Raw genomic sequence first — 20,360 nt, forward strand, 5'->3', positions numbered from 1 at the left:
AGCGCTTACTATGTGCAAAGCACTGTTCTAATAGCTGGGGAAGCAGAGACAGAGGGAAGATTTAATGAGCAACTTATCAGGATACAATTCAGTTACTGCCACAAAGATGAGAGAGGCAGCATGACCCAGTAGATAGAATTTGGGGCTGGGAGTCAGAAGGAACTGGGTTCTAATCCCCGTTCCACCACTTACCTGCTGTGTGACCTTAAACACGTAGCTTAACTTCTCTGTGCCTCAATTTCCTCATAATAATAATAGTGGTATTTGTTAAGTGTTTTTTAAGCACTTTTTAATAATAATAATATTGGTATTTGTTAAGCGCTTACTATGTGCAGAGCACTGTTCGAAGCGCTGGGGGAGATACAGGTAATCTGGTTGTCCCACATGAGGCTCAGTCTTAATCCCCATTTTACAGATGAGGTAACTGAGGCATAGAGAAGTTAAGTGACTTGCCCACAGTCACACAGCTGACAAGTGACAGAGTCAGGATTCGAACCCATGACCTCTGACTCCCAAGCCCGGGCTCTTCCCCCTGAGCCACACTGCCACACTAAGTGCTGGGGGGGGGGTGCATATAAACCAATTGGTTTGGACACAGTCCCTGTCCCAGGACTCTTGTACCTACATCAGACCTGAACACAGCTTAGCTCATAATAAAAACTTAATTAACGCCATCATTATTATTACAAACATTACAGGCATCAGTGTTCCCTTACCCTTCCTAGAATCTACTTCCCAATACTGCATGGTTTCCATTGCCTGTTTTGATGTGGCTTTCATTCTATTTTATTTTTTATTTTATCAAGAATGAAATTTCCTCCAGGGTAGAGATGGTCTTGAAATTAGATGGGAATTTAACAGATTTCTCTGTTCATTGATAGTCTTTAATGAATACTGCTGCCCCCAGATAGAAAAGAATTGTTCTCATAGTTAAATCTTTAATAACGATGGTTCTCATTATCAATCAGTCACACTTACTATGTGAAAAGTGCCAGAATGGGTAAAGATCATCATGTCAGACCCAGTTTCGGTCCCAAAAGGGGCTCCCAGTCTGCAATTCTCCATTTTCCAGAGGATGCAGAGATGCCCAGAGTGGTTAAGTGACTTGCTTGAGATCACCCAGCAGGCCAAGGCAGAGCTGGGATTAGAATCAGGATTTCCTGATTTCCTGCTTCTGCTTCTGTGCTCTTTCCACAAGACCAGGCTGCCCTTTGAAATCCAGATCAGTTAAAACCTCCAGAAGCGGAGGCTAGAAAGATTGTGGTAATGGAGAAGATGGGGACTAGGATTAAGAAACGGTTTATGGACCAAGAAATTACATTTTTGCCTTTTCCCATATTATCCCACAAAGTGCCAGTCGTGGAACTGGCAAGGCTAAGAAGCCAATCAAGCCAGAAGCCTTTCTTTTGGGCGCCAAGTGATTGCTAAGAATAGAATGTCCATGTTTGTTGCTGTGTCCTGGCTCCTAGCCCTTCTGCGGATCCTCCCATGTTCAGCTGTCCCTCGACAGGTGTCAGAAGATCTGGTGGGATCTGTGGGCACTGCTGAGGAACCGGGCAATTATGTGGAGGGTTGGGAATCCAGGACACTGTGACTAGGACGTTTCTGGTGACTGGGTCTCAGCTGTCAATGGGTATCATTTCCTCCTCTCGGAGTGAATGTTTTAGTCATCTCGGGTGAAGATCTGTTTCCCTGCAGTTGTGCCAAGTCGGCCAAAACACCGCAATAGCAAACTTCCTCCAGCTGCTGAATTGGGCTGCCATTTATCTGGTGGGTAATTCCACCTGTCCTGCCCTGAAGTAGGAGCCCATGTGAACCCAACAGGACCTCAGGTGGAGGAAAATGGCTATTTCTAGGCCCTCCTGCAGCAGTTGGGAGAGCTGTTTAGTCCCTTTCCCACCCCACCCTTGAAGGTAAGGAGTATGTGGTAAGCAGCAGGCCGATCAGAAAGCCATGGGAAAGAGCATGGCCTAGTGAAAAGATCAAGGCTCTGGGTATCAGATGACCTGGGGGTTCTAACCCTAGACCCACCACCTTTGCTTGCTGTTTGACCTTAATAATAATAATAATAATAATGTTGGTATTTGTTAAGTGCTTACTACGTGCAGAGCACTGTTCTAAGTGCTGGGGTAGATAAGGGTCATCAGGTTGTCCCACGTGAGGCTCACGGTCTTAATCCCCATTTTACAGATGAGGGAACTGAGGCCCAGAGAAGTGAAGTAACTTGCCCACAGTCACACAGCTGACAAGTGGCAGAGTCAGGATTCGAACCCATGAACTCTGACTCCCAAGCCTGGGCTCTTTTCACCAAGCCACCTTAACTTCTCTGTGCCTCAGTTTCCTCATCTGTAAAATAAAATTTCAAAACCTGTTCTCCCTCCTACCTTAGCCTGTGAGCCCCATGTGGACCAGGGACTGTGCTTGTTGTGATTGTGCTTTACCCCAGTGGTTAGTACAGTACTTAGAATAGTGTGTTTATTATTATTATTATTGTTAGTAGTAATAATATAATAATAATTGTGACATTTGTTAAGCACTCACTATGTGCCAAAAACTGTTTTATCTTGATGATGTTGTCTTGTTTTTGTTTTGTTTTGCTCTGCTGTCTGTCTCCCCCATTTAGACTGTGAGCCTGTCGTTGGGCAGGGATGGGCTCTATCTGTTGCTGAATTGTACATTCCAAGCGCTTAGTACAGTGCTCTAAGCATTGAGCATAGTAACTGCTCAATAAATACTACTGAATGAATGAACTGTTCTAAGTGCTGGAGTGGATATAAGCAAATCGAGTTGAACACACTCCCTGTCATTCACGCTTTATCTACCTCAGTGCTTTGTACAGTACTTAAAATAGTGTAAGTGCTTATTATTGTTAGTCATAATATAATAATAATCATGGTATTTATTAAGCACTATGTGCCAAACACTGTTCCAAGTGCTGGAGGGAATATGAGCAAATCAGGTTGGACACACTCCTTTGTCATTCATTTATTTAATTGTATTTATTGAGTGCTTACATGTGCAGAGCACTGTACTCAGTGCCTGGAAAGTACAATTTGGCAAGAGAGAGGGACAATCCCTGCCCAACAGCGGGCTCACAGTCTAGAAGAGGGAAATAGACAATGAAACAAGTAGACTGTCCCACATGGGGCTCACAATCTTAAACCCCAATTTACAGATTAGGTAATTGAGGCCCAGAGAAGTTAGGTGACTTGCTCGAGGTCACACAGCAGACAAGTGGCAGAGCTGGGCTAAGAAACCAGACCCTTCTGACTCCCGGGCCTGTTTCCTATCCACTAGGCCACAATGCTTTTCAAATACCTGCTTGACAAATACCACTTATTATTGTGGTTATTATTATTTATAAACTGAGCCCATCATTGGTCAGGGATTGTCTCTATATGTTTCCAAATTGTACTTTCCAAGCGCTTAGTACAGTGCCCTGATAGTAAAAGCTCAGTAAATACATTGCTCCCCCTCTGCTTCTCCCCCTTCCCCTTCAACTCCCCTTAGCACTGTCCTCATTTGTATATATTAATTACCCTTCTTAATTTGTTAGTGAGGTGTACATCCCCTTGATTATATTTATCCTGATAATGTTGTCTTATTTTTGTTTTGTTCTCTTTTGCTTTGCTGTCTGTCTCCCCCGTTTAGACTGTGAGTCTGTCATTGGGCAGGGACTGTCTCTATCTGTGGCCCAATTGTACATTCCAAGCGCTTAGGACAGTGCTCTGCACATACCACATGCTCGTGGCTCAGTGGAAAGAGCCCGGGCTTGGGAGTGACAGGTCATGGGTTTGAATCCCAGCTCTGCCACTTGTCAGCTCTGTGACTGTGGGCAAGTTACTTCACTTCTCTGGGCCTCAGTGACCTCATCTGGAAAATGGGGTTGAAAACCGTGAGCCTCACATGGGGACAACCTGATGATCCTGTATCTCCCCCAGCGCTTAGAACAGTGCTCTGCACATAGTAAGTGCTTAATAATAATAATAATAATAATAATGATGTATTTGCAGAGAAGCAGTGTGGCTCAATGGAAAGAGCCGGGCTTGGGAGTCAGAGGTCATGAGTCAGAGGTCATGGGTTCAAATCCCGACTCTGCCACTTGTCAGCTGTGTGACTGTGGGGAAGTCACTTCACTTCTCTGTTCCTCAGTGACCTCATCTGTAAAATGGGGATGAAGACTGTGAGACTCACGTGGGACAACCTGAAGACCCTGCATCTACCCCAGCGCTTAGAGCAGTGCTCGGCACATAGTAAGCGCTTAACAAATGGCAACATTATTAAAATGGGGATGAAGAGTGTGAGCCTCACGTGGGTCAACCTGATGACCCTGTATCTCCCCCCAGCGCTTAGAACAGTGCTCTGCACATAGTAAGTGCTTAATAATAATAATGTTGGTATTTGCAGAGAAGCAGCGTGGGTCAGTGGAAAGAGCCCAGGCTTGGGAGTCAGAGGTCATGGGTTCGATTCCCGGCTCTGCCACTTGTCAGCTGTGTGACTGTGGGCAAGTCACTTCACTTCTCTGGGCCTCAGTGACCTCATCTGGAAAATGGGGATTAAGACTGTGAGCCTCACGTGGGACAACCTGATGACCCTGCATCTCCCCCAGCGCTTAGAACAGTGCTCTGCACATAGTAAGTGCTTAATAATAATAATGATAATGTTGGTATTTAACAAATATTATATTAATGAATGGAATTCTAATTCAATTAGAATTGTAATTCAATTAGAATTCAATGGAATTCATTATCAATAACAAATATTATTATTAATGAATGGAATGAATGAACCCACTTCCCAACTTTCCACCGCTCCCACGGGGCGCGCCCCGCGGCCCTGTTGTCCCGCCACCGGCCGCTAGGGGCAGAGCGGAGGGGCCGAGCAGCGCGCGCGCGGAGAGCGGGAAAAGGCGGTGGGGGGGAGGGGGTCCGCGCGCCCCTCTCCCTCGTGCGCCTGCGCACCTCGCCGCCCGGTTGCCCGGCAACCGTTTGATGGACAGGGCGGAGGCGGCGGCGGCGGCGGCCATGACCCCGGGTGAGGCCCGGGCGGGGAGGCCCCAGGGAATAACCGCCCTGCAGGCCTCGGGGATCAATCAATCGATCAATAATTCATTCAGTCGTATTTATTGAGCTCTTACTATGTGCAGAGCACTGGACTAAGCGCTTGGAATGGACAGTTGGGCAACAGAGAGAGACCATCTCTGCCCCACGATGAGCTCACAGTCTAAAAGGGGGAGAATCCATCAATTCTGCACTGGAGAAGCAGCGTGGCTCAGTGGAAAGAGGCCGGGCTTGGGAGTCAGAGGTCATGGGTTCGAATCCCAGCCCCGCCACCTGTCAGCTGGGTGACTGTGGGCAAGTCACTTCGCTTCTCTGGGCCTCAGTGACCTCATCTGGAAAATGGGGATGAAGATGGTGAGCCCCACTTGGGGCAACCTGGTGACCCTGTATCTCTCCCAGCGCTTAGATCAGTGCTCTGCACATAGTAAGCGCTTAACAAATACCAACATGATTATTATTACAATTCGGCAGCAGAGACGATCCCTGCCCTACATCGGGCTCATGGTCTAAAAGGGGGAGAATCAATCAATTCTGTGCTGGAGAAGCAGCGTAATTCAGTGGAAAGAGCCCAGAGGTCATGGGTTCGAATCCCAGCTCCGCCACCTGTCAGCTGTGTGACTGTGGGCAAAGTCACTTGACTTCTCTGTGCCTCAGTTCCCTCATCTGTAAAATGGGGATTAACTGTGAGCCCCATGTGGGACAACCTGATTCCCCTGTATCTACCCCAGCACTTAGAACAGTGCTTGGCACATAGTAAGCGCTTAACAAATACCAGCATTATTATTATTATTATTGAGTGCTTTGCACATAGAAAGCACTTAAATGTCATTTATTTATTTGTTATGAATGTACAAGATAGCAACAGAGACAATCCCTGCCCCACAATGGGCTCACAGTCTAAAAGGGGGAGAATCAATCAATTCTGCTCTGTTGTGCAGTCCTTTGCACATAGAAAATTATCTCATCTGTAAAATGGGGATTAAGACTATGAGCCACACACTCATTTTATTTATTCAATCGTATTTAATGAGTGCTTACTGTGTGCAGAGCACTGTACTAAGCACTTGGAACTTGTTCATTCCAAGCGCTTAGTACAGTGCTCTGCACATAGTAAGCGCTCAATAAATACTATTGAATGAATGACTGAATGTACAATTTGGCAACAGAGACAGTCCCTGCCCAACAACAGACTCACAGTCTAAAGGGGGAAATCAATCAATCAATTCTGCTCTGTTGTAATAATAATATTGGTATTTGTTAAGCGCTTACTATGTGCAGAGCACTGTTCTAAGCGCTGGGGGAGATACAGGGTCATCAGGTTGTCCCAGGTAAGGCTCACAGTTAATCCCCATTTTACAGATGAGGTAACTGAGGCACAGAGAAGTTAAGTGACTTGCCCACAGTCACACAGCTGACAAGTGGCAGAGCTGTTGTACTCTCCCAAGGGCTTAGTACAGTGCTTTGCACATAGTAAATTACCTCATCTGTAAAATGGGGATTAAGACTGTGAGCCCCACATTCATTTCATTCATTCAATCGTATTTATTGAGCGCTTTCTGTGTGCAGAGCACTGTACTAAGCACTTGGAATGTACAACAGTGCTTGGCACATAGTAAGCACTTAAAAAATACCATCATTATTATTATTAAACGTGGCTCAGTGGAAAGAGCACGGGCTTTGGAGTCAGAGGTCATGGGTTCGTATCCCGGCTCGGTCACTTGTCAGCTGTGTGACTTTGGGCAAGTCACTGAACGTCTCGGTGCCTCAGTTACCTCATCTGTAAAATGGGGATGCAGACTGTGAGCCCCACGTGGGACAACCTGATTCCCCTGTGTCTACCCCAGCGCTTAGAACAGTGCTAGGCACATAGTAAGCGCTTAACAAATACCAACATTATCATTATTATTATTATTATTTGCAATTCGGCAACAGATAGAGACAATCCCTGCCCCAGAACGGGCTCACAGACTAAAAGGGGGAGACAGACAGCAAAACATGGAACAGGGACTGTGTCCAACCCGATTTGCTTGTATTCACCACAGCACATAGTAAGCACTTAACAAATACCATTATTATTATTACTATTATTATTCATAACAATAAATATTATTGATTGGCTGAGCACTCACGGCTTGCAGGATACTGTACTAAGCACTTAAGAGAGTACAATATAACGGTTGGTAGGCACTTAGAGAAGCAGTGTGATTTAGTGGAAAGAGCCCGGACTTGGGAGTCAGAGGACATGGGTTCTAATTCTACCTCCTCCACTTGTCTGCTGTGTGACCTTGGGCAATCCACTAAAGTTCCCATAAAGCAGCAACCATCTTTTACTTCAGTCAATCAATCAGGGTTATTTATTGTGCGCTTATTCTGTGCAGAACACTGTACTAACCACTTGGAAGAGTACAATACAACAGAGCTGTTAGACCAACATTCCCTGACCATAAGGAGTTTTCAGTCTAGAGGGGTACGCAGACATTAATTACATTATAATGAAGTTAAATAAATTGTGGATATGTACATCAATGCTGTGGGCCTGAGGATGAGGTGTACATCAAGTACTTTAACTTCTCTTGGAGAGCAGTGGAGTAGATGCCGTGCAAGCATTTGGTGCTCAATCAATTGTATTTAAGTGTTTTCTGTACTAAACACTTGGGAGGGTAAAATATAACAAATATATATGAAACATATAGTTGGTAAAACATGTTCCCTCCCAACAAGGAGCCTGGAGTCTAGGCCTCAAAAATTTCTGCTGTTGTTGAAGGCGATCACGATAAAATGAGTTTTGCATAGGGTTTGGATATTATGATTTTATATTATGATTTTTCTCCTTGGTACTTCATAACACAAGCTTTTCCTGTTACTGGACTCATCACTGCTTAATTGTCAGGCTTCAAATTTTCACATTTTTCATACATTTTCATAATCCATAGTTCATGGTTGAATCTATGAAATTCTGGATAAGAATTAGAATGATAGTTTACTTTTTTTCTTGATTTTTGGTAATGTTTCAGAAACAGAGGAGCAAGCCCAGTCACAGACGGCTTTAAAAGTAAGTTGATCATTACTATCAATAAATCCTGAATTTGAAGATAATACGTAAGGTTTCTGTTTATATTCAAGTATTTATGCATCTTTTTCATCGTTAAATATTCTTATCACTACCTGTTCTTTCTTCACCTCCCACTTTATATAAGAGACTGTGCCCAACCCAATTAGCTCACAAATACCCCAGCGCTTAGAAAAGTGTCTGGCAGCGTGGTTCAGTGGAAAGAGCCCGGGTTTAGGAGTCAAAGGTCATGGGTTCTAATCCCAGATCTGCCACCTGACATCTGTGTGACTTTGGGCAAGACATTAAAATTCTCGGTGCCTCAGTTACTCATCTTTAAAATGGGGATTAAGACTGTGAGCCTCATGTGGGACAACCTGATGACCCTGTATCTACCTCAGCGCTTAGAACAGTGCTCGGCACATAGTAAGCGCTTAACAAATGCCAACATTATTTTTATTATTAACTCAGCGCTTTAGAGAAGCAGCATGGCATAGCGGATCGAGCACGGGCCTGGGAGTCAGAAGGACCTAGGTTCTAATCCCACCACTTGTCTGCCGTGTGTGACCTTGGACAAGTCACTTAACTTCTCCGTGCCTGTTACCTCAACTGTTAAATAGGGATGAAGACTGTGAGCCCCATATGGAACAGGGACTGTGTCCAACCTGCTTAACTTGTTTCATTCATTCAGTAGTATTTATTGAGCGCTTACTATGTACAGAACACTGTACTAAGCGCTTGGAATGGTTCCACCCCAGTGTTTTAGAACAGTGCTTGGCATGTAGTAAGGACTTAACAAATACCATAATAATAATAATAATAATAATACATCTCTGTTGTACTGTACTCTCCCAATTGTTTAACACAGTGTTTTACACCCAGTAAGTGCTCAGTAAATACCATTGATTGATACCACTGCCAGTACTGCTGAGATAATCTAATGGTAATAATAATAATGTTATTTGTTAATCACTTACTACATGCAGAGCACTTCCAAGCGCTGGTATAGATACAGGGGAATGAGGTTGTCCCCTGTGAAGCTCACAGTCTTCATCCCTATTTTACAGATGAGGGAACTGAGGCACAGAGAAGTGAAGTGACTTGCCCACAGTCACACAGCTGACAAGGGGCAGAGTCGGGATTTCTTCCCCTCTGACAATCTCTGTATCTGTACCATATTAGACTGTGAGCCCATCATTGGGCAGGCGTGGTCTCTATCTGTTGCCAAATTGTCCACTCCAAGTGCTTAGTACAGTGCTCTGCACATAGTAAGCGCTCAATAAATACCATTGAATGAATATGGACGTGACTGACCTGACAGAAAAGCCCAACTCTTTGAACCCGAACAATGTACCCTCTTTTTTCTGTTTTGTCGGTGTGTGAAAACTGGTGTGTGGCCCTGCAATTACAAGTACGAAATTGGTGCCTTTTACCGTACTTTACCATTCTAGGTCCTACAACATCAACTGGAATCATTCCAGGCTCTTCGAATGAAGACGTTGCAGAATGTTAACATGGTATGATTTTTTTTTTTAATTCCTAAATCGGCAAATATAAAGTAGTGGTTTTCCAAAGCTGCTGTGACCCCAGGACCAGCCTCCCGATTCTCTGGGCTGTGCAAAGATGGGCTAGGATAAGAGGAAGAGATTGGACCTCACTGGGAGAAGCAGCATGGCCTAGTGGATAGAGCACGGGCTTGGGAGTCAGAGGTCATGTGTTCTAATTCTGGCTCCACCACTTAGCTGTGTGACTTTGGGCAAGTCACTTAACTTCTCTGGGCCTCAGTCCCCTCATCTGTAAAATGGGGATGAAGACTGGGAGCCCCACGTGGGACAACCTGATGACCTTGTATCTACCCCAGGGCTTAGAACAGTGCTTGGCACATAGGAAGCGCTTAGCAAATACCATCATCATCATTATTATTATTGGGAGATTTTACCATAGCTCTTGGCCGGACATCCCAAGACATCTTGCGGTCAGAGAGCGGGTCTACCAATTACCAAAAAGGGGAACGGGGGAGGGGTAGAGCTCGTTCAATTCAGCTGGTCAGCAGCCACAGCTGACCTATGGTCCCACACACGCACGCTAGAAGTATCCGTGGGCCGTTTCCAGCTCGCTGGGTAGCACTGGAGTCCAGGAGGGGTAGCGGAAACACTCCGCCTTTAGGCTTCTGCTCATCTCCAGCTGAGCAGCAGCCTCATCTACAGTTGACTTTCTGCTCCAGTGGAGGGCACAGGGAAACGCACGTGTTTTGTTGTGAAGAAAATCTCAGCAGCTTGGCCTGGTGGAAAGACTACGGCCCTGAAAGCTGGAGGTCCTGGGTTGATATGCCACCTCTGCCACTCGCCCACTGGGCGATCTTGGGAAAATCAGGTCTTTGAGCCTCTGTTTCCTCATTTCTAAAATGGGGATTCTCTATCTGATAATAATTAATAATTATGGTATTTGTTAAGCGCTTACTATGTGCAGAGCACTATTCTAAGCGCTGGGGTAGATACAGGGTAATCAGATTGTCCCTTGTGGGGCTCACATTTTTTTAATCCCCATTTTTACAGATGATGTTACTGAGGCAGAGAGAAGTCAAGTGACTTGCGCAAGGTCACACAGCAGACAAGTGGCAGAAGGGCGATTAGAACCCACGACCTCTGACTCCCAAGCCTGTGATCTTTCCACTAAGCCACGCTGCTTCCCATGATCTCCTTCCTGTTAGACTGGAGCATGTGGGGCAGGTTGACCAGCACTCAGTACGGTGTTTGGCACTTAGTAAGTGCTTAACAAATATCACTATCATTACAATTATTATTACTTTCCAGGAGGCAGAGGATCTAGACTAATTCAGAGTCACTCTTCCTGGGGCTATTTGAGTTGTTCTGTTTTCACCCCTCCTCTCCCTTCCCACTCTGTCCACCCGTGCCAAGGTCCTATACAACATTCTCTCCGTTAGTTGCGCCTTTAGCACATCAGGATGCCCAATGAAAGGGGGTCAGACTTTCCGGAGCCAATCCTCAGGGGGTTCCTGCTGCCCCAGCAGCCAAAGCAGCAGAAGTCCATCGATTGCATCGGCCCTGCCACTCTCGGCCACCTCAGGTTGGGCTGCATGAGGAGGTGAGGGAGGTGAGGTAGGAGAGGGGGGTGAGCTGACTGAATGCTTTAAAGCCAGTGGTGAGGAGTTTCTGTTTGGGGTGGAGGAGGATGGGCAGCCAGTGGAGGTTCTAGAGGAGCGGGCCCGGCCCAAGTCCCCGTCCTGAGATCTCTGTTCTAAAACCAGCTCCAGGTTCCCAAATGAGACTGACAGACCAAGACAGGCCCACAGGAAGAGGGTCCCCGAAGCTCCGGGGACACCTCCTATGCGTCAAGAACCCGGGTAAATTTTATACAAGCTTTCCAGATGTTATAATCAAATAAGTAAGGGGAACTTCAGGTACTTAGAACCTGGAGATTGCTTGCTTTGAAATTAATATAGTAATCATTCGTGTTTTTCAATGGTATATCTTTGAAAAATGTAGCATTCCAATGTGTTCCCATCCATCGATCACCTTCTAAATCTATTCTGAGAAACTGATGTTCCAAATACATTTTCAGGTACAGTCTGAAATCAGTGAAATACTCAGTAAAAATATTATTGAGATGGAGCATCCTCAGATCTGTTCCGAAAAGATTTTGCCCTCCAGCCCGCCGGCTAAAAAGATCTTGGTATGTTACCTGACACAATTTCCTTTCTCAGACCATCGGCCTGATGGGGAATTCAAGGGTTTCCAAAGTCCATTGGTGGTCAATTCGGTCCAGTTCTTCCCTGGGCCCGGGTTGCACTGGAGGTGGGGAGGCGGTGACAAGGATACTAATAATAATGTTGGTATTTGTTAAGTGCTTACTATGTGCCGAGCACTGTTCTAAGCGCTGGGGTAGATACAGGGTCATCAGGTTGTCCCACATGAGGCTCACAGTCTTCATCCCCATTTTACAGATGAGGTAACTGAGGCTCTGAGAAGTTAAGTGATTTGCCCAGAGTCACACAGCTGACAAGTGGCAGAGCTGGGATTCGAACCCATGATCTCTGACTCCCAAGCCCGTGCTCTTTCCACTGAGCCACACTGCTTCTATCACTGTGCCCTGAAGGTAGGGAAGCTGCATGGTCTACTGGAAAGAGCCTGGGCTTGGGAGTCAGGGGGCTTGGGTTCTAATCTCATTTCTCTGTGCCTCAGTTCCCTCATCTGTAAAAAGGGGATTAAAACTGTGAGCCCCACTTGGGACAATCTGATCACCTTGAATCCCCTTCCCCAGTGCTTAGAACAGTGCTTGGCACATATTAAGTGCTTAACAAATACCATCATTATTATTATTATCATTAATCCCAGCTCTGCCATTGACCTCCTATGTGACTTTGGGCAAGTCACTTCACTGCCCTGTGCCTCAGTTTCCTCATCTGTAAAAAGGGGGTTTGATACATATTCTCCCTCCTACTTAGCCTGTGAGCCCCATGTGGGGCAGATACTGTGTCTGCTTAGTACAGCGCTCTGCACATAGTAAGTGCTCAATAAATACTATTGAATGAATGAATCTGATTAATTTATATCTCCCCAGGCCACAGAACAGTGCTTACCAAATACTGTTTTTTTTTAAAAAAAGTAGCTGGGCATTTGGTTTTCAGAATTAGCCTGGCCTAGTGGATAAAGCACAGGGCTTGGGAGTCAAAAGGACCTGGTTCAAATCCCAGGTCTGTCACATACCTGCTCTGTGACCTTGGGCAAGTAATTTGACTTCTCTGTGCTTCAGTTACCTCTCCTGTAAAATGGGGATTAAGACTGTGAGCCCCATGTGGGACAACCTGATTCCCTTGTGTCTACCCCAGCGCTTAGAACAGTGCTCTGCACATAGTAAGTGCTTAACAAATACCAACATCATCAATAAATACTATTGAATGAATAGTAAGTGCTCAACAGATGCCCTAAAAGAAGCACTTTCTGTGTGCAAAATACTATATTAAGTGCTTAGGGGAGGGCATTACAACGGAATCTAGACTGTAAATTCTTCTCTAGACTGTAAGCTCATTGTCGGCAGGAAAACGCCTTCCAACTCTGTTGCACTGTATTCTCCCAAGTTTTAATACAGTGCTCTTCACATAGTAAATGCTCGGTAAATACCATCGATTGATTACCAATGACAAATTAAACAATAAAAACAAAGTTGGTAGACACATAACCTAGAGGAGGAGCTTATATTCTAGTAATACTAGTAATGAAATGTACCTAATTGGATTTTCTGAAAACCTGTTGGGTTTAGACTTTAATGCCACAGATGCAGCCGTGCTCCAAAGATAGGAGACGCAGCATGGTGTAGTGGATAGAGCACTGGCCCGGGAGTCGGTAGGTCGTGGGTTCTAATCCTGGCCCCACCACTTGTCTGCTGTGTGACCTTGGGCAAGTTACTTCACTTCTCTGTGCCTGTTACCTCATCTGTAAAATGGGGATTAAGACTGTGAGCTCCATATGGGACAGGGACTGTGTCCAGCCCAATTTGCTTGTATCCACCCCAGTGCTTAGTACAGTGCCTGGCATAGAGTAAGTGCTTAATGAATACAGTAATAATAGTAGGAATATAATAGTAATAATAGGAGTAGGTCAATTATGCCAAAATGGGCTTATCACATAGATTCCCACCATGAATCAGTTGGTCTGGGTAATGGGTCATCTGACTAATAGCCTTTTACATCATGTTCTTTGTATTAGCCTACGGAGAATCCAGAAGGTGGTCTTTCCAAGGAGAAAACTTATTTTGAAAAACTCGACCTGGCTCCCTCTGAGGGAAAAAACTCTAATTCTGTTGCGGGTAACTTCATCCAAGGCATAAATAATCCATCCTACATCCCACTAAAAGATATCTCAATTAGGAAGACAGAGACTTTAGTAAAAATTGGGAGCCCTTCAGAACAATGCAGTGGATTGAAAGACTGTGATAATCTCGATAGTTTTCAGCCTTTCCCGAATCAAAGTCTGGTATCTTCTACTGCGAAAATCATTTTGGATGAATCGAAGAAAATTCAGCCTTTTCCCAAGCCCGAACTCTGGGAAGAGTTGGAAGGCATGTGCAGATCTGCCAAACTAGCGAAAGAAGGGTCTCAAAAGTCACAGGCGAAGGATATTATACTTGGATCGGACCTTCCGACCTTAAAAAATGTTACAGGAGCTCGGGGTGAGAGTTCAGAAGGTCCGCTCAAAAATCATCCAGAAAAGGCTGAAAATCATCCAGAAAAGGCTGTGAGAGAAAGTTCTAGAACTATGAGAGACACACCAAGTGACACAAAATCAGGGAGAGTTTCAGAATTAGAGGCTTCGATAAAGAAATTAAATTCTGTTATTGGTGCCCTTAAAGGAAGCAGCATGCACCTTTGCCCTGAATGCGGGCGGATAGCCGACAGAAACGGTTTGTCAAATCCTGGCCACGTGATTATACCAGCAGAAGACCATTTGGGGGGTTTCCCTTTAAGCTGCCAGGGGCCAAAAGACCCTTCCCCCTTAGTTGACAGCTCAAAACATGCCGTAGATAGAGAGAAGCAGAACCCGAGTTCTGCAGAACCAGAAAACGAGGGATCTCACCCGGTCAAAACTAGGACCGATCAGTACATTGCCAAAATCCAGCAATTGCAGAATTACCTTAAAGATGCCACCCAAGCCCAGAAGAAGCTGTCGGAATTAGAGGGTGAAAATCTAACTCTAAAGATGAACATCAAGCCCCTGGTTGACATGATGAAATCTGTGAGAGAGAAAAATGCAGACTACGAGAAGACAATCGGGCAATTAGTAGAAAGTAAGAAAGCTCTTCAGGTCAGGTTGGCTAAAGCCGAAGAAGGCAGCAAAGGCTGTGCCCAAGAACTGGCCAAGTTAATAAAGAGCTACAAGGAACTTCAGTGGCAAAATAAAACTCTGGAAGCGGAAAGCCACCAGCGCTGTATTGAGAAACAACACCTGATGCAGGCAATAGAGGACCTAAAAAGTAAAAAGGAGAGAGTTCAAAATGAGAAGGCAGGAGCGCTTGAGGAAAACGAGAGGCTGAACGAAGCCGTAGCCGCCGCAAAGAAAAACGCTTCCTTGCTGCGTGAGGAAAATCAGAAACTAGAGAGGAGAGTGGAGCAACTTGTGATGGAAAAGACTGCCCTCGAAAAGGAACTGGAAAAAAATCAGACGGCTTTACGGCAACTGAAAGAAGAAGAGAGTGCCACACGATCGGAACAAGAGGCTCTCCTCCTGAAGATCCAGGAGATAAGGGAGGAGAAACAGAACTTGGAAGCCACGTTGCGGCAGCCGGGCTCGGCAAGGCAGAAACCGGAGAGAGAGTCTGGAGATGCCTGGTTGCCTCAGGCCAGCACGGCGGAGAAGCTTCGGGCAGAACTGCAAAACGCGAAAGCGGAAACCAGCATCTTCAAGAACGGCCTCTCTGATGTGGGCAGGGAATGTGAGGTACTTTCAGAGATGGTGATGGAGCTCCAAGCCAACAATCAGATTCTAAATGCAGAACTAAAGAAACGTGTCCAAGAAAACCTGGAGTGTGAAAGCAGCATCCGGAGGCTTACGGAAGACAAACTACTCCTGGAAAACTGCTTACGGACTGTGGAAAACGAGAAGGATGCGTTGCAGTTCCAGATGAGACATTTCAGCAGAGATTCCCGCCTCCTCAGTGATGACATTTCTCTCCAGTATGGTGATTCGGTCAAACTGGGTTACATTTCAAGAAAGAAGAAATATTGGTTTGAAAAGTCTATCGGTATCTGTGAAGAAAAGCCAGCGTCTAGGCCCAAAACTTCGGAAGGTGTGTACTGATGACTTGGCCTAGTACACTTCGGCCTGTTCCAACCTATCTGGGCACTCCATCATTCTGAATTTTTCATTGGAATTCTTAACTATTTAACCATAGAATGATTAGGGTATTACTCTTTTTTTGATACAACCCATCCCTCCCCCTCAAAAATTTAGACTAGCACAACATGGTATTCTAGAAGCAGCGTGGCTCAGTGGAAAGAGCCCGGGCTTGGGAGTCCGAGGTCATGGGTTCGAATCCCAGCTCTGCCACTTGTCAGTTGTGTGACTGTGGGCAAGTCACTTCACTTCTCTGCGCCTCAGTTACCTCATCTGTAAAATGGGGATGAAGACTGTGAGCCCCACGTGGGACAACCTGATTCCCCTGTGTCTACCCCAGCTCTTAGAACAGTGCTCTGCACATAGTAAGCGCTTAACAAATACCAACATTATTATTATTATTATTCTATAGACTGCGAGCTCTATGTGGGACAGGGACTGTCTTTGACCTGATTATTTTGTGTTAATACGGTGTCTGGAACATTATAAGCGCTGAACAAATACCATCATTATCATTATTAGCAGTTCATTCAGTCATTCAACTGTATTTATTGAGCACTTACTGTGCGCAGAGCACTGTACTAAGCGCTTGGAATGAACAATTCAGCAGCAGATAGAGACAATCCCTGCGCAGCAACGGGCTCGCAGTCTAAAAGAGGGAGATAGCAAAATAAAACAAGTAGACAGGCAACAAAACAAGTAGACAGGTAGTAGTGATTGTATAATGTCGTTATTATTTTAACACTTAAGTGCTGACTATGTGCCATTCATTCAATAGTATTTATTGAGCGCTTACTATGTGCAGAGCACTGAACTAAGTGCTTGGAATGAACAAGTTGGCAACAGATAGAGACAGTCCCTGCCGTTTGACGGGCTTACGGTCTAATCAGGGGAGACAGACAGACGAGAACGATGGCAATAAATAGAGTAGAGGGGAAGAACATCTCGTAAAAACAATGTGCCAGGCACTCGATCAATCAGTTGTATTTATCGTGCACTTACTGTGTGCAGAGCACTGTATTAAGCGCTTGGGAGAGTACAATATAACAGTTGGTAGACTGGCTTAGCGGAAAGAGTACGGGCTTGGGAGTCAAAGGCCGTGAGTTCTAATCCTGGCTCCGCCATGGGCAAGTCACTTCACTTCTCCGTGCTCAGTTACCTCATCTGTAAAAATGGGGATTAAAAAATGTGAGCCCCAAGTGGGACAATCTGATTGCCCTGTGTCTACCCCAGTGCTTAGAACAGTGCTCTGCACATAGTAAGTGCTTAACAAATACATCATTATTATTATTATTATTATCAGACTCTGCCCACGACGAGCTTACAGTCTAGAGGGGGAGGCAGTCATTAATATAAAAAATGAATTACAGATATGTACAGAAGTGCTAAGGGGCTGAGGGAGGGGTGAATAAAGGGGGCAAATTCAAGTGCAAGGGTGACACGAAAGGGAGTGGGAGAAGAGGAAATGAGGGAAGGGAAGTCGCAACTAGTCTCTGGCCTCGGCCGCCCAGGAGATGGGGAAGGGGGAAAGAGGCACGGTTGAGGTCCTGGGGGTGGTTAACGATGACCCTGTCATCCCGGGCAGAGAGACGAAGGGCACTGGAGCTAAGCACTGGAATAAAAATAATAATGTTGGTATTTGTTAAGCGCTTACTATGTGCAGAGCACTGTTCTAAGCGCTGGGGGAGATACAGGGTAATCAGGTTGTCCCACGTGAGGCTCACAGTTAATCCCCATTTTACAGATGAGGTAATTGAGGCACAGAGAAGTTAAAAGTGACTTGCCCACAGTCACACAGCTGACAAGTGGCAGAGCCGGGAGTCGAACCCATGACCTCTGACTCCGAAGCCCGGGCTCTTTCCACTGAGCCACGCTGACAAGCTAATTGGGTTGGACACAGTCCCTATCCCACAAAAGTTGTATTGTGCTCTCCCAAGTACTTTGTACAGTGCTTTGCACACGGTAAGCACTCAATACGATTGAATGAATGAACATGGGGTTTACCAACTTAATCTGCGTTTTACAGATGAGGTAACTGAGGCACAGAGAAGCGGAGTGACTTGCTGAAGGTCACACAGCAGGCAAGAGAAGTGGCGTAGCCTAGTGAGAAGAGCACGGGCCTGAGAGTCAGAAGACCTGGGTTCTAATCCCGGCTCTGCCAGCTGCTTGCTCTTGGGCAAGTCACTTAATTTCTCTGTGCCTCAACTCCTCTGTTCTCCCTCCTACTAAAACTGTGAACCCCATGCGGGACAGGGGTGATGTCGAACCCAATTAACTTGTATCCCCCCAGTACTTAGTATTCAGTCAATAGTATTTATTGAGCACTTACTATGTGCAGAGCACCGTACTAAGCGCTTGGAATGAACAATTCAGCAACAGATACAGTCCCTGCCGTTTGATGGGCTTACGGTCTAATCGGGGGAGACAGACAGACGAGAACAATGGCAATAGAGTCGAGGGGAAGAACATCTCATAAAAACAATGGCAACTAAATAGAATCGAGGCAATGTACATTTCATTAACAAAATAAATAGGGTAAGGAAAATATATTCAGTCGAGCAGACGAGTACAGTGCCGAGGGGATGGGAAGGGAGAGGGGGAGGAGCAGAGGGAAATGGGGGGAAAAGAGGGTTAAGCTGCGGAGAGGTGAAGGGGGGGCGATAGAGGGAGAAGGGGAGCTCAGTCAGGGAAGGCCTCTCGGAGGAGGTAAGGTAGCCGTAGCGGTAAGGTAGCCGTTTGGGTGGAGAGGAAAGGGCGGACCTTGGCGATATCATAAAGGTGAAACCGGCAGGTCTCGGTAACGGATAGGACGTGTGGGGTGAAGAGAGAGACGAGTCAAGGATGACACCGAGATCGCGGGCCCGAGAGACGGGAAGGATGGTCGTGCCATCCACGGTGATAGGAAAGTCTGGGAGAGGACCGGGCTTGGGAGGGAAGATGAGGAGCTCGGTCTCGCTCATGTTGAGTTTTAGGTGGCGGGCCGACATCCAGGTGGAGACGTCCCGGCGGCGGGAGGAGATGCGAGCCCGAAGGGAGGGGGAGAGGACAGGGGCGGAGATGGAGATCTGCGTGTCATCTGCGTAAAGAAGTAGTACAGTGTTTGACACGTGGTAATACCATTTTTAAAGAATGGTGGAGTCAGAATTAGAACCCAGATCCTCTGACTCCCAAGCCCATGCTTTTTCCACTAGGCCATGTTCCTTTTTGTTATTATTACTATCACTATTGATATTATAAATATAATTATTTGCAAGTCCAATTCAAGCTTTGCCATCTTAATTTGAGAATTATATTTTTCCAGTGAAGTCCATTTGGACTTGGTAAGTTTTGATTACATGCACTGGGGGTTCACAAAACAGGAATTTATTCTTATGTGTCATTGCCCTAAACCAACATGATCTTGGGGAAAGAGCACAGGCTTGGCAGTCAGAGGGCCTGGGTAAGAAGTTGACCAAACTGAAATTCTGACTCTACCACTTGCCTGTTGTAGGGCCTTGGGCAACTCACTTGACTTTGCTCTGTCTCAATTTCCTCATCTGTAAAATGGGGGTTAAAACCTGATCTCTCTCCCCTTAGACTGTGAGCCCACATGGGGCAGGGACTGAGTCTGACCTGATTTTCTTGTATCTACCCCAGTCCTCAGTTCAGTGCTTAACACCTAGTCGGTGCTTAAAAATACAATTATTATTCATACATTCAATAGTATTTAGTGAGCGCTTACTATCTGCAGAGCACTGTACTAAGCGCTTGGAATGGACAAATCGGTTACAGATACAGTCCCTGCCCTTTGATGAGCTTACAGTCTAATTATTGTTAATAATAATTTCCCAAGAACTTCCTCACTTTAAAAAAAACTATCTCTTTTTTTTCTCCCAGGCATTCCAGTTAAACTGCAGTCAGATCTTTCTTCAAAGAAATGCTAATAAATTTCCTACCCATTTAAAATCAGTTTTCCTTATTTTTTTCTTTTAAATCCTAAATTACTAATGGGGATATTTATCATAATAAGGATACTCGTTTATGACCGCAGTTGAAGTTTTTGCTGTGTCCCCCTCTGGGTAGGAAGAAGAGTCAGGAGGGTCACTTAACCGTACATAACAGGACAGATAGAGGCTTACAGGCAGAGAGAGGAGCAGGTCCAGATGGAAACAGCAATAATGCCGGTGTGTTCACCAAAATACAAGAGTTTCTGCTAGTTGGTCATTTATCGGTTGAAGTTTTTAGAAGGGTCAACAACAGCCAAATGTTTTCTAAAAAACACTGATCTATTAGGTATTTCCCTTGTTCTGTGTGCAACTCTGACTGCCAATAACAGAAAGAATGACATATTTGTAAACGCTTAACCAACGCCATAAAAAAAATTAATAAATCTCCATTCCTCAACAAGCTCATTGTTTACTA

At 45.4% G+C, this 20,360-nt stretch overlaps 1 protein-coding gene across 2 annotated transcripts; it reads left to right on the forward strand.

Annotated features, from left to right (window-relative positions):
- The first annotated feature begins 1,827 nt into the window (after window positions 1-1,827).
- CCDC110 (coiled-coil domain containing 110) lies at window positions 1,828-19,907 on the forward strand. Of its 2 annotated transcripts, none has more exons than XM_029076404.2 (6): window positions 1,828-1,913; window positions 8,075-8,112; window positions 9,561-9,626; window positions 11,692-11,802; window positions 13,836-15,912; window positions 19,836-19,907. In XM_029076404.2, exons 3-6 carry the CDS (start codon window positions 9,600-9,602, stop codon window positions 19,880-19,882), a joined length of 2,262 nt encoding a protein of 753 aa, XP_028932237.1. In that variant the 5' UTR covers window positions 1,828-1,913; window positions 8,075-8,112; window positions 9,561-9,599; the 3' UTR covers window positions 19,883-19,907. The 2 variants fall into 2 exon arrangements, with proteins under 2 accessions (XP_028932237.1, XP_028932236.1); XM_029076403.2 differs by lacking the exon at window positions 1,828-1,913 and adding an exon at window positions 5,014-5,034.
- The last annotated feature ends 453 nt before the right edge of the window (window positions 19,908-20,360 follow it).

The sequence above is a fragment of the Ornithorhynchus anatinus genome, chromosome 12, assembly GCF_004115215.2.
Source record: "Ornithorhynchus anatinus isolate Pmale09 chromosome 12, mOrnAna1.pri.v4, whole genome shotgun sequence".
NCBI lineage: Eukaryota > Metazoa > Chordata > Mammalia > Monotremata > Ornithorhynchidae > Ornithorhynchus > Ornithorhynchus anatinus.

Bases quoted from the DNA above. Each gene is read 5' to 3' on its own strand.
- CCDC110 (XM_029076403.2), top strand. The intron at 8,113-9,560 runs GTAAGTTGATCA...TTACCATTCTAG, and splicing joins AGTCACAGACGGCTTTAAAA to GTCCTACAACATCAACTGGA. The intron at 15,913-19,835 runs GTGTGTACTGAT...TTTTTCTCCCAG, and splicing joins TAGGCCCAAAACTTCGGAAG to GCATTCCAGTTAAACTGCAG.